Raw genomic sequence first — 14,648 nt, 5'->3', positions numbered from 1 at the left:
CCACCTAATTTACTTTTAGCTATATATAAGGAAGAATGTAACCATAGCTTTCGAAGCTGTGAAAGGTTTGAGCGAACAGTGCATCACGGGATAAAACTTGTCCCTCTTCTCTCACTTCTACTGAGGGATAAGGGAAGAGTTTATCATGGAAGAAGTAGATATATAGAGTCAACATTCAAAATATTTCTCTCAGTAATAGAATGAAAGGATCCATTATAAACACAGTTTCCAACATTTTCTTCATAGAAACATAAACATATTCAATTACAGTATCAGTGGTTGAGCAAGACACATGAAACAGATACACAGTGCGAAGTTCTGTGTATTTAGGCTGCCTACTGAATGGGAGGCTTTGACTGTGCAATCCGGAAATGTTTAAGTAAATAAGACATTTCTTACCATATTTGATACTGCTGTCACTGCTGTTTGATATATATCAGTAATAAGACTTTCATCTTTCCCAAAAGTGGCCACTCCATTTTCAGAATTCTCATCCTTAGCACTCTTCTGTGGAGTTCCTTTGCTTTTTGACTTGTTAGTATTTATTTCTGGTGGAGGGTTCCAAGAAACTAGAGGAATCCTTACAAATAAAATATAAGGCATAATTCACACACACCCCTTAATAAAAAGTGTTAACTTATAACTACACTGGAGAATATACTAAGGGAACATGAATGTTTTTTTCAAGATTTGCCATAGCAACAGAAAAAGGATGAACTTTCCTTATGACCAAAAGTGGTGCAATGTGTGGATCACAAGAAAAATATCTAGTTTAACTACAGAAGCTAATGAATAATAATAGATGGATAAAATACGTCAAATGACTGCATGATCTGCTGGTATTTTCCACATGGACTAGAAGCACAGACTCATTACTCAGTTTCTAAATGAACTGTAAGTATTTTAAAAAATCAGGTGTCATTATTGACAGCATTTTTGATATTGTGAAATTATTTGATGGTATCTCTTACCTTTTAATATAGCATCCAATTCTGTGCATCATTGTAGGCTGATTTGATTTATATTTGTAATAACATAACCCATTATGTTTGTTGGTGCAAATTTTAAACCTTTTAATGTTCCATAATGATATTTAACTTAGTTATGTGATGATTATGCTGGAAACTGTCAGCAACACAGGGAAATAGGGAACATTTTTACAGCAGATTTCTTTCTAAGGTAGCATTTAAAGTGGTTTGTAATTCAGAGATGCAATAGTGAAAATGGCATAGGTAAATCAGTAAAAATTCAGGGATAAATTAAACCTGTGATTCAAGACTCATCCACTGACTGTAATACCTTGTTAAAAATTCTTACTTCCTCATCCTTTGAAATATATGCACATATATTTTCACATACAGCCACAAAGCTATCAGTGCATTGTATTTGTTGATATTTGTATAATTTAATAATGCATTTTTACCTTCTTGATTTATTTTCATCTTCTTTCTGCTCTACAGCAGCAATATCTAGCAATGGGATTCTAGTAAAATCTTGACCATCATCTGTTGGTATTTTTCCTTCCATTGCCCTATAATAATCATGAAGAAGTCTCTTTGTATCTTGGAAACGATCCAGTTCAACCTCAAGAAGAAAGGACAGAAAAATTTAAATTCAAAACAGGAAAGAACAAATTTCTGTTACATTTTTAAACAGATCATAGCAGAAGCAATTCTAAATCCTAAGAGTTTGAAGGAAAGCAACAAACATAACCATATTTGTTTGAAAATTTATAATGTATTCAATGCACACTACTACTTGCATCTAGAATGTCTTCACACTAGTATTTCTAAGGATTAATAAAAATTTTAGTTGTTAGAATAGGAAGAATTATTTACAATAATGTTTGATGCATTAAATTTAATAACGGTATATTTTGAGGTATATGTTTTTCTATAGTAGCAAGTATACTACGTACAACAAATCATAGGGATCTTTTTGTTCAAAAGAAATAAAATCCTTAATAGTATAAAATAAGAAGGGTTAAGTGATGGAGAAAATTTTAAAACCCATAAAGTTTTTCTTGACCGAAGAAATCAACAGACTTTCCACACCTAAGTGTCTTGAAGATCTTTCTGTGTGAATCATCTTGGAAGAAATCAAATAAGATTCAAAAAACATTTAGCACCTGTCATGTTTTGATTTATTGATATAGTATGGTGTTAGTTTCTAACTGACAAAACAGTACTAAATATTCATGGGAAAATGCACAAAACCACATTCACAAAACAAAGGATAAAACCTTTGTGGTGTAAACCAGAACTTATCCATAAGTTAAGGAGAAATATCTCCTAGTATAACACTGTGTACACGGAAAGGTGAAAAGAAATCTGATAAACGGCATTTATACAAATTTATGTGTTAAAACAGTAACAGAGCCACCTGGGGAATATATGCAACTTCCCACAGAAAAACCCACAGACAGAGAGCTCAAGACCAAAGAAGCCTATTTTTGGCTGCTTCTCAAACAAAGCCATAACATAAAGATATAGTTATTATATTTTTAATTCTGTACTTCTAGCATTAATAATTCATTTATTTTAGGAAGTATATACTAAGTGAAGGAAGTAAAAAGTGTTTCCTTTGCATTTTTCTTTAGAAAAATAAAAGCTTACATATATTTAATACATCTATTTGTCCTTTTAAATGGCTACTCTACATATCCACACAAGACAGATTAAACTAGATTCATAGTGAATCTCCTCTGTACTGCATCATGCATGTCCAGGAAATTCTGCTAGAAGAGAATTAGGATTGAGAAATTACACATGAATACAAAAGAAGAAAAACAAAAGATGTAAGATCTTTAATTAAGTCTTTATTTAGGGCATTATTTACACTCTTTGAAAACAGAGTTAATAATTTCCTTACTATAGCAACTGACTATTTCACAAACTTTACTTAAATTACCACAACACTCATATGAGATAAGAGACTGCTTCCTTTGTTTGTAAGCATATAAAGATAACACAGAGAATAAAAGGGCAGAAAGCCCACCCTAAATTGTTTAGGCCTGATTTTTCAGCCAAATAATCATCTCTTAACACATGTTTAAAGCATTGTTTTCATTGTCTTATTTAAAGCTGCCAAAACTTTCACCAAATGGTCACTCAGTTTACAGAAAAGCTTGTGTAGTCTAGTCTAGTCCAGTCCAGTCCAGCCCAGTTCCAAACCAAATTTATGCACCTAGAACAGCAGTCACAGGGAAATCTTACTGCAGGAACTGAAATAATTAATAATCAGGATGAATGAGAGGAAAGCCTTAATGTGGGGTACATGGTCTCTTGAAAACTTTGAGGTTAGATGTGTGAAAGCTGGATCATATTTGAACAGATTTTCTCAAGAGCAACAAATGACATCAAATTATTAAAAACATTCCTTGCAATTTTTTTTTCAGCCTGTAGGTAAAATTTCAAGCCATGTTGGTGAAGTTAATAACTGACACAATATTGTGATATGGGGAATACAGGACAAACTCAACAGCAAGTGGGTCTACAACATCAGTGAATTATGTAATTTGTAAATTAAAAGCAGATGTCAATATGATCACAGAAGGATAAGCATTCCTAACATTCCTGTTACAAAACTCAGATGATTCACTGGACTGATAAAATTGCAAAAAGTAGCACTATATACTACAGGTTGGAAGTCTGGGGGGTTTGACAATACCAGTGGTGTTTTTCTTAAGCTTTTCTGCCTGCCAAACAGTTACATGTATGGAATGCCATCTACTTTTTGCCTCAACTTTTTAGATATGTACAGAAAAGGCACGGACATTTGCTTATCTAATTCTCCATCCCTCACTTATTTGGAGCCAACCATACAAAATTCCTCTGAGGCTGACTGTCCTCCAAATCTAATTCATTGTTTCTTTCCATTGTAGACTGCATAGTGGATCCATACCTGCATAAGTGAAAAGAAATGGTTCATTGCTATCCCACTATGATCTGGTAACCAGCCATCATTCATGATATCAGTACGTTCCTGCTCTGCTTCTTCCCTTCTGTTATCACAGATATCCCAGAGAAGATCTCTTAGGTCCTAAAACACAAAATTAAATATGAGAAATAACTATGAAACAGAATTTTAATACCTTTTTTTATATTTAATATTAAAAATTGTATTTTTTTTGCCTGTGCATAGGGCATCTTCCCATCTGGGGCTTTTTCTTTATTGTTGTAAATGTCAAAGCCTGGTCAACAGGTCATATGCTTACAGAAAGCTGACATAAAATAGTTTTGCAACTGTGCCAGAGAGAAAAATATAAAGGTATGAGATGAATGTACAGTCTGCCTTGCTTTCCTCGGGCAGAGAAGATCTATCTAAGCTAGACACGTGAGAATATGAATAAGCTCCCAACTGCACCAACTTTCCACTTGAATGGTTTGCTCCCTAATACATTTACAATAAGAACACTCTAAGGGGATGCGCAATATGAAAAATTCTGAGAAAATTACGTCAGAGTTCAAGTTTCCATCCAATTTGGATAGCTCTATGCCACTTTTCTTTAATGTTCTTTATAACTAAGGGCTCTTCAACTACTGACTATACCTAATAGCAGCACTATGTGGCTCACTGAAAGGACTGAAGACCTACTAAGCATACAACATGCATGCAAACTCTCTGTTCTCCATTGCCATCTCTGCTGGAAATAGGTGACAGAAGAGAAGAGAGATGCTAAATGCAGTGCTCAGGTAGGCTAAGATGAGCTGTCTCTAAGTCTCCAAGCAGTTTCAGGATAAAGAGAAAAGGTGTTCCAGACTTCCAGGTAAAGGCTATCAGATATTCATGGTTACCCACATTGTAGGCTTTACATGTAAGGATATTCTACTGAATAAAAAAGATATAAGCATAAAACTTATCTGTTTTGCAGTGGTGTGTTGACCTTGGCTGGCTGCCAGGTGTCCACCAAGCTGCTCTATCACTCCCCCTCTTCACAGGACAGGGGGAGAAACTATGATGGAAAAGTTACTGGGTCAAGATAATGATCAGGAGATCACTCATTACCATCATGTGCAAAACAGACTCGACTTAGGGAAATTAATTTAATTTATTGCCAATTAATAACAGAGCAGAATAGTAAGAAATAGAACAAAACTATAATCACCTTTCCCCCACCCCTTCTTCTTCCCAGGTTCAACTTCACTCCTGACTCTTCTACCTCCTGCCCTGCAAGTGGTGCAGGGAGGATGGGGAATGGGGAGTTGTGGTGACTTCGTTATGCATTCTCTGCTGCTCCTTCTGCCTCACACTATTCTGCTGCTGCAGAGTGGGGTCCCTCTCAAGGGATACAGTCCTCCATGAACTTCTCCAACTTGGGCCTTTCCTTTGGGCTTCAGTTCTTCAAGAAGTGCTCAGCATGGGTCCTTTCTATGTGTGCAGTTCTTCAGAATTGTACTGCTCCAACGTGGGTCTTCCATGGGCCACAAGTCCTGCCAGAACACCTACTCCTGCATGGGCTCCTCTCTGCGGGCTGCAGTTCCTGCCAGGAGCCTGTTCTAATGTCGGCTCTCCACAGGCTGCTGCTCCTTTCAGGGCACGTCCACCTGCTCCAGCATGGGGTCCTCCACAGGCTGCAAGGTGGATATCTGTTTTACTGTGGTCCTCCATGGGCTGCAGTTACACAATCTGCATCACCATTGTCTTCTCCACAGGCTCCAGGGGAATCTCTGCTCTGGTACCTGGAACACCTCTTCCTCCTCCTTCTCCACTGACCTGAGTGACTGCACTGTTGTTTCTCTCACATATTCCCACTCCTCTCTCACAGCTGCAATGCAGCATTTTTTACCCTTTCCTTAAATACGCTGTCACAGAGGCACCACCACCATCACTGACTGGCTCAGCTTTGGCAAGCAGCAGGTCTGTCTTGGAGCCAGTGGCTCTGTTTGACACTGATGTCTTCTCAAAGAAGCCACTTCTGGAGACCCTCTGCTGCCAAAGCCTTGCCACATAAACCCAATACTATACAAACAAAATAAGCTGATGTTTTGTACAAACTGATCTACAGCTCTTTCCTGTACCTTCCTGAGACACATATGGAGGAGCATTTTCTTCTTTGTCCTCATGTTATTCAGTAACAGATTTGATTTCCTGTAAGCAGTGGAGATAACTGGAAAGGGAGACAGTGTCCCTTCTCTGTTTTGTGTGTCTCTCCTTCCCACCACTCTTCCCCTTTTCAAAGTGAAGCAGCTTCTCTTTCCATCTTCCCTTGCACTTAAATGGGTGAAAAAAAAAGAAAAAATGGATGCATGCACTAAGTCCTCTCCTATCTGGAACAAGAGAAACAGTGGGACCATGCAACTGATCACATTCAGTGATAGCAATGGAGTGAGAGGGAATTTGGAGAAAACGCTGAAAGACGGTGTAACAGAGATAGGCTGCTGAGGATATTTTATCCACACAGATTCGGAGTTTCGATCTTTAGGATGCCAAAACTGCTCTTTGGGCTTTAGGCCTTTGAGGAATTGTTCACACATCACAAAATGGGGTGGACTTTTACGTTTTCCAGCTAATATTAGGAATTTGGTTTTCAGCTTTTACAGCTGGCAGCTTCCAGTGTGGATAGGGTTTCAGTTAGGGTCCATCTGAGATGACAGAGCTGAGCGGTCTGGGAAAGATTAAATTGTTTGAAGAAAAAGATTCCACAGATTATAACTCTCTTCATTTCTTCCCTCTTCTTTTCTAGCATCAAGGAAGGATGGATGGCAGAACTCTCACATTCAGGCAAGTACAATGGGCAGGGCTTAACATCATAGAGGAAGTATCATCTTCACGTTCACCCACATGTTTGGGATGCACAAGGACTAGAATGGGTCATTCAGAAACAAAATCTCTGGAAATCATATATTTACTCCAAAATGCCTTACTTACTGTGCTTAGCCTTGCCACAGTACCTGAGTTTCACTGCATCATATGGGTCTATCACCTCCTCTTAACCTAATTTGAAATGGACGATGTCAAACATGGATTTCTGTTACAAGTGAACGGCCAAATATTTTAAATTTTAGCTTTCTGAAATATAGGACTCATAGGGATTCCAGTCTTTTTATAATTCCATTTAGTAGAAATTAGGAATACGGATGATGATTTTTTAGTCCTCTACTTCATTCTATTTAAATAATGCTAAAGAAAAGGATGTCCAACACTTTTTCCATCTCAGTGAATTCAATCATGATTCCACCAGTGTTCCCTTCAACTAACAATATTGCCAGCATTTTTATCACACTTTTCTGGGAGCATTTCCTACGATGATTTAAACTAAAAATCATGTCTGTTCCGAAATGGGAATCTGAAAAGTTGAAAGATAGCTCTACTTCCTGCCTAAATTAAATCTGGCTCTGAACTCGTTAGGACCTTTACTCTTACGGATTTTTGCGAAGAAGAACTCTCAGGACATGTCTGACCTAGCATGTCAAAGAGACTTCAAACATTTCAAAGAAATTATCTGTATTTTTTATGAAACAGTTTTAGAAAACATATACTACCATGTATCATTTATGGAAAAACTATATGACTGCCACGATTTGTTAGAATGTGATAGAAATGTCCAAATTTGTGAGTAAAATCTCTGAAAACCATAATACGTAAAGAAAATTAAAGCAGAGAAATATTTAATGTACAATGTGCCAAAATATCACAGTATAATCTAAAAAAAAGAAGCAAGACATAAGATATAACCAAAAACCAGAGAAATAACTGTGAAAAACACTTTATGTACAAGAGGAAGTGAAATAGCTTAAGAGTGGTAAAAAAGAAAAAAATGTAAATAATTATATCATTCATGTTACATTGAGTTTGTATACAATGAAATAATACTTTAGGGTATGTTACAACTTTTGCCATCTACTTACAGTAACTCTTTGGTGTAGTTCTGCTTTTGTTTCCTCATCTTCTCGCAGGTCATCAGCAATTGAATTGAAATCTGATTGCCACTGAGATACAAATTCCTGCTTAAGATCTGGACGCTTCAAGTAACCTTGGAATTTTTTTCTGTAAATTGTGGTAAAAATAATTTTAATTTTTAAAGTCATACAAAATGCCACAGGGAAAATATAAAATACTAATATTAATGTAATAAGCTACTATTTCTACTCACCTAATGTCTGCTAAGTAGTCAATCACAGTGTGCTGTTCATCCCTTAGACATCTAAGTATAGTTTTGATGGTATTCATGTATGCATTTTCTACCATTTCCCAGTAAGGTACTAAAAAACCAGGTATCTCCTGTGAATTTTTTAAAAACATCAAAATTAATTGTTATATTTCTCAGTAACCCATTTAGGCGTAGCATTAGCAAATATAAGACAGGTTATTTCATTAAATCACATTACTGAGTTTTTTCACTATGTACTTCTTTTGATTTACAACTATTTACAACTGAGTATGGATACTGTATCAACATATAGTTTATCCTGTGCATTTTTTTGGTAAAAAGCAGCGGTACTCAAAATGAATGGGAAATTTCAACAGAATACTCCAGTATCTGTGGTTTTGGATACACTCATAAACAACGTGAAGATATTATATGAGAATTTAAGTATCAAAAACTGGTGGTACACATCTGTTCAAGCTGGTAAAAATATAAGTTGACTGTCTAGTGTTGCAAAAGTGACATTAGGCTGACTGACTGTCATAAAATGCAAAATAAAGCCCATGGCCAGGGACAACATGGTTATATGTGTGCTAATTGCAGTCATGAAGGCAAAATTGGTAAGTATTAGGAAAGGAGCTGCAGAAGAAAATACAAAGTATCATTCTGCAGCCTTCAAATCTACATCTCAAATACTGCATGCAGTTCCAGCTCCCCATCCCAAAAAATTTACAGTTGAACAGACAGACAGAAGGGTAAGAATCATGACTGAACATATGAGCTGCTCCCCATGAGGAGAGTTAAACAGATTATGACTGGAGAAGCAAAGCAACATTGAGCAAAATGAAGATGTAATAGATGTTATTTGTATTTTTAGATATTTGTAATGCAGTACTAGTGTACCTCTCCTTGAATAATACTGAAGAAAACAACATGCAATGAGACACAATGTTTAGATAGAATATGCATAAAATACCAAGAAAAATACATACTTTGATATCTAAGACTTTTAATCATGAATGAATGTACCTTGGGAAGTGGTTCATCCACATAAATCCATTCATCTGATCCTGGTTCAATTGGTGGTGGTGCCACAGGAACAGGAGGAAACGGATCTTGACTTGTAACTGGTAAAAGGTTTTTTTCTGCTGATATTTCTTGAGCAGACCCTTATACATGAATGTACAATTAGTACCTTCAAATACATTGTAAGCATCAATAAACAGAATTAGACTTCTATGCTACTCTGACAAGTTCAACATAAGGGAACAGATTCAATATTTCATTACTTGTTTATCAAAAGATATACTAATCAAATCAGTGATGCTATAGTTATAAAATCACTTTCCAGTTAAGCTTATATTTTGCAGGACTGATACTCTTCTAAAACCATCACTAAAAGAGAATCGTGAAAATAATTAGTATGTATGCATATGAAACAAGTTCTTTACCACGTAAACCAAGGCCAGTGGTGTTGATACAATTCTGAGATTTATTATAACTATCGTGATTTCAAGGACTCCCTGCTTAATTAAAGAACAGTTTTAAACATTTATAGCTTCCATGATAGACTTGGGAATGAGTTAATCAAATAAAACAAACATTGAAGAAGACAGAAACAGGTAAATTGAGCTAAATCGGGCCTAACATGGAAAATACACCTTACTCAGAGGAAAAGCTGAAAAGTATGAAAGATGATGGATGGGAAAAATGAGACAGAAAAGATCATGTGGTAGGGAATGAAAGAGGTGGAAAACTAATTCTGATAACCTATAGTATAGCAAAATAATACTAAGTGTAGTTAGCAGCGTAAGAGCATGATTCAACTCTAGGATCTGAACTGACATCTAAAAAGATATCAGCACTTCTCCGTGACCACAGAAGAATTCCACAACTAGATTTTTAAGTTAATGTTAATTAACTGCTCAGAATCACGTACATGAAATCTAGCCAGTTTTGCTGTGGATTTGAAAATATTTGGAGAAAATGAATAGGCTTGCATTAAATCAGTGTTGTTACAGTTTTGTCTTTTTGTTTGGAAGCAGCTTAGAGTTTACAGAATAGTTGTGTTTTGTTTTACTTTAAGTGTGACAAATCTGTCTCTGAAAAACACTGTCTTGCTGGGTCCTTCAATGGAAAAACTGCTATCATTCTCCTGATTCTGTTGGCCACATAACTACTTCAGCTCCTGATAAATATTTTGAGAACCAGTCTCTGTAGCTTTACCATGTTGCTCCCAGAAAGCTACTAATGTCTGACTAATACATTCTCATACCTCTGTTCTGCTTGTATGAACCTAATCATGAAGGACAGCTTGGAAACTATCAACATAAATATAAATATAGACATTATTTACAGACGATGGGAGATACTTCTGCACATGGAGTAAAAAGTCCTTATGGTAGATCTACACGATAGCTGCAATCTAACCAGAAAACCTCAACTCCATTTGCATCAATAGGGATTTTGCCATTGACTCCAGCAGGGCTATGGATTATATCTAGCACATAAAAAATAAAAGCAATTCCAACCAGATCATTGTTTGAAAATGCTCCATCCGGTTTTCTGTCAGATGTGATATTTTCAAGAATTTTTCATGAACTGGAAACCTTGTGCAGGAATAGAGGTCCAAACTTTGACTGTTAAGAGTGCATTTCAAGCTAATACTTTTTTTTTTTTTTTTGGTGGTAGAAGACACATCAAGACTTTAATGTAATAATTACAAAGAAAAAACCTGCTCATTCTCAAGTTTACTAATCCTCGTTTACTTGATGCAACTTTTCCTTGGATACTTCATATTTTTTCCTTTTTTATTTTAAAATTTTTCTTTCCTTTTGGGTGATTAAGAGTAAAAAAATTGAATAAATATGCACCAAAATACATGTCAAAACCACTCCAAGTTATCCATGCTTTTAAGCTGTGGCTGATAAAAGAATATATGTTGATAATGGCAAGTTAGTCTTTCTTATACCATTATGTTATCACATATGGTGAAGATGCTAGCTGCAAAATTTAAACCAGGAAGAAAGGACTGAATTTAGTAATCCTTTACTTCGTGGAATTTAAATAAACCCAACTGAGACTTTATTTTAAACTTTTTAAAACTTTTTCTCAAATGATCTTTACAATTATGTGAAATTGGTGCATACCCTCTGAAAACATAAAAACACAGCAGAAGTCAGAGTTCTGGTGCAGTTACCACTAACTTGTACATCCCCAAAGTCTTGAAGGGCCAGTGAAAATATATGTTTCCATATAGCTTTACATAGTAATTATTAGTATTAATTACAAATAACAAAGTCTTTTCTTACTGAATTGTAAAAAGTAAGAACATGAAAACTTACTTCTAGTCTGTTTTTTGGCAATTTCTTCCATTATAATTTCCTTCACTGTTTCACACATGAGACTTTCTTCTGTCTCTGCATTGACTTTCACTAGAATATTTTGATGGACTGAAAACCATTTCTCTAATTTTGGCCATGTGTCTAGAAAGCCTGAAATTCTACAAAAATCACATTAATGTATAAAATTAAAATCTAACTAATGAAAAATAAAACATTTTCTCAAATTAATATATAAAAGATAAAGCAGACCATCTAATCTAATACTAAAACAAATCCATACTTTTTGCAAAGTAATACTCCATCCATATCAGCCCCTTCATTTTCAACATAGGAAAATTTTCAAAATTCTACTGTTAACTAGTCTTATATATTTCCGCCTTTTTCTTGTCACAAGCTAAACCTACTTTTATCACAACAATAATAATAATAGTCTGAAATAGTTAATATATCAAATATTTAGAAATAAAACTTGTTCTTGATTTTGCTCTTTATGTAAAGTTAAACATCCAATAATTCAATAAAAAATACAAAACTAATTGGTTTTTATAAATGTAAAAGTGAAAGATATGATTTTATACAATCTGCAACTGAAATCAAGTGCATTTTATTCAAGGGCAGTCACATGAAGTATGACATACCTCAGATATATGTATGCATAGATAGACATATACGTATACATATGGTACAATGCAATATATATATGAAAAATAAATTGTCCTTGCAAGCATACCTTGGAAAAGCAAAACACATGAATTCTTATCTTCTAGTACTATTCATACTGTGCAAAAATGGAAGTACACTTTAGGTTCTATGTTAGAGAAACTCCTAAGTAAATTCTTAACATTAGGCATATCAGTACTATATGGATCACATATGAGATTCGGATTAATTACATGCCTAAAAATCTGGCTAAAGCAAATTTTTGTACTGCATATAACATACCTATGTAGAACATGGTCTCTGGCTAAGTCAGTTTTCTCTTCTATGATTTCAGCATCTGAATTTTGATTGTTGTTCTGTTCAGTTTGAGATGACTTTGATTTATCTGCTGTGTGGAAACCTGCATATATGAACATATATTGACAAAGACAATTATGCAGGCAGTTATTTGACTGAAGTAAGATAATTATTCAAAGAAAAACATAAGTATTCTTTGATCTTACATTTCTTCATTTAAAAATTGAGTAGCAAACTTCCTAAAAGAAAAGTCAGAGAAAATCTTAGAAATATAAAATTTGGCTGGAAAGGACCTGAAGACAGTCTTACCTCTTCCTGTTTAAACGTATAGCCAATTATAGCACTAACATTTCCTGATGGATGCTTTTGATCGTAGAAATTTCCAGTTGTAGAGAGGGAGCATTCCTGTGGGTGGACTATTTCAGGCTTATCTATTCTAAATTAGAAGGTATTTTCTCAGTCTAATCTGAATCTTCCTTGAAGTAACTACAACTTTTCACAACAATAGACAGATATTCCACTGCATTTGAAGATGCAGTATTCTCCCTCTGAGTCTTACCTAAATTTAGAAAACCCTTTAATTGATTAGAAATAAGCCATATTTTATAACTTGGGATTTTTTTAATGTGTAATGCCACATAAAACACAGCATTGTTATCAGAAGCTCTAATAATTTTGACTCATCCTCACTCCTACCTGTACATAAAAGCTAAAAGTAAATGGTGCTTTACTTCAAGCTATGTACCATGTAAGTGCTGCAGTGAAATCAATGAAGACAAATCTCCTTATAATTTTAACAATATGGGACATATTAATGAAAAGAATTTACATTTTGCCAAGGTGAGTAAGGGTAATTAAAAATGTGAGGCCTAGAAGTGAAACAGCCCTCAAAAAGCTTTTGATGTCTTTGCTTTTGGTGAACAAAACTGACAATTACTGATTGTTCACTAACTAAAGACAATACAAAGGTAATAATCAATAGGGAATGAATGTTGGCACATCCATTTGTTTATCATTTCCTTCATCCTTTTCCAAATGTGTCTCCTGGAGAAAAATACTATTTACACATACTCGTTTGTAATGAGGCATATTTCTGCAACTGTTGTAATTTGTGGGTTTTTCCAAATGCTCTTTTATGTGGTATCTAACACCAGACACTATGTTATCTCAGCTTCAGTGAGAATTCAGTACAAACAGAAACAAGCATATACACATACATTGCATACTTCTGATCTGCCTTTGACTGAAACAAATATATTTGAAATAATCTGGAAGCATTCAAGGCAGTAATGCACAATTACTGAAAGTGATACTGTGAGATATAGAGAAATTGTGAAGTAATGCTATTTTGCTCCCATAAGTACAACGTACAGGTATATCTTGTAAATAATGTTTGGGATTAATATGTTCCTTATACATAGTCATGTACTTTTAGACAGCTAAAGTTAAAAGGGGCCTTACAAATGGAGAAAAAAGCTGCCAAGAAATTTAAACAATTTCTAATTTCATAATTGTCAGAGGAAAATAAAGGTCTTATATAATTTAGTGGGTTTAATTAAAGTATGCAACTTGCTATTACGTTGCAAAGTACTCACAATTTAGTCATTTCAGTATTATAACAATCTTTACATTTCCCATACATTAGAATCTGCTCATCATATCACTTTATTAAAAGTAGTTGGAAACTTACGCTTCAAGTTAGCCACACGTTTCAGTACCACAGTGTCTGAAATATCCAATAACACAGAAATATCAAATGCATGTGAGGTAACAGGAGGCTTGTTCGGGGCTCTGGGATCTGTAACAAGTGACAGCTTTCCAGAACTTGCATCTTTTGCTTCTGGATCAATCCCTGTATAGGCTTTTTCAAATAGCTTTGCCTGATCAACTGTCATTGGAAAGCCATCCACAATCCACCCCTTCTCTGGTGGTGTATGTCTAAGAGTAAATGAAGAATCAGAATTATACAGTGAATTGATAGCATAATAATAACATCTAAATAAGAGCTTGCCCTAGCAAGCATTCTGAATTCAGTATATTAAATATCCAGTTGAATACAGAATACAACAGGCATAATTAAACTGTAAAGCATTGGATTTTAAATCAAAAAAATAACATCATGCCTAACTAAAAGTGAAAAAAAAAAGCAATAACCAAACAATTTTTTCTGTCTTGATAAAGTTTTCAAAAACACTCTTTATACAGACTATGATCAGATGTGTAATTTCACTATTTTGTCTACTAACCTTTGCACCAAT

General features: G+C 34.8%; 1 protein-coding gene across 6 annotated transcripts in view; it reads right to left on the bottom strand.

Annotated features, from left to right (window-relative positions):
• The window catches only part of SPEF2 (sperm flagellar 2), a 68,408-nt gene that overhangs the window by 20,069 nt on the left and 33,691 nt on the right, over positions 1 to 14,648 (bottom strand). For 4 of the 6 annotated variants that reach the window (XM_032992266.2, XM_032992268.2, XM_032992267.2 and 1 more), the window contains exons 16-24: positions 14,081 to 14,328; positions 12,376 to 12,493; positions 11,434 to 11,591; positions 9,119 to 9,258; positions 8,096 to 8,223; positions 7,851 to 7,989; positions 3,904 to 4,041; positions 1,424 to 1,584; positions 400 to 580 (exon numbers count right to left, since the gene is read on the bottom strand). In XM_032992266.2, coding sequence (XP_032848157.2) covers positions 400 to 580; positions 1,424 to 1,584; positions 3,904 to 4,041; positions 7,851 to 7,989; positions 8,096 to 8,223; positions 9,119 to 9,258; positions 11,434 to 11,591; positions 12,376 to 12,493; positions 14,081 to 14,328 — 1,411 coding nt within the window. Of the gene's footprint in view, positions 1 to 399; positions 581 to 1,423; positions 1,585 to 3,903; positions 4,042 to 7,850; positions 7,990 to 8,091; positions 8,224 to 9,118; positions 9,259 to 11,433; positions 11,592 to 12,375; positions 12,494 to 14,080; positions 14,329 to 14,648 lie in introns of those variants that run through there. The other 2 variants (XM_032992270.2, XM_032992272.2) reach the window with 2 other exon arrangements.

Source organism: Tyto alba, unplaced genomic scaffold (genome assembly GCF_018691265.1).
Source record: "Tyto alba isolate M040663 unplaced genomic scaffold, T.alba_DEE_v4.0 Super-Scaffold_42, whole genome shotgun sequence".
In the NCBI taxonomy this organism is placed as follows: Eukaryota; Metazoa; Chordata; class Aves; order Strigiformes; family Tytonidae; genus Tyto; species Tyto alba.
Note: the sequence above shows the minus strand (reverse complement) of the source record. Positions and strands in the feature narration are given on the sequence as shown.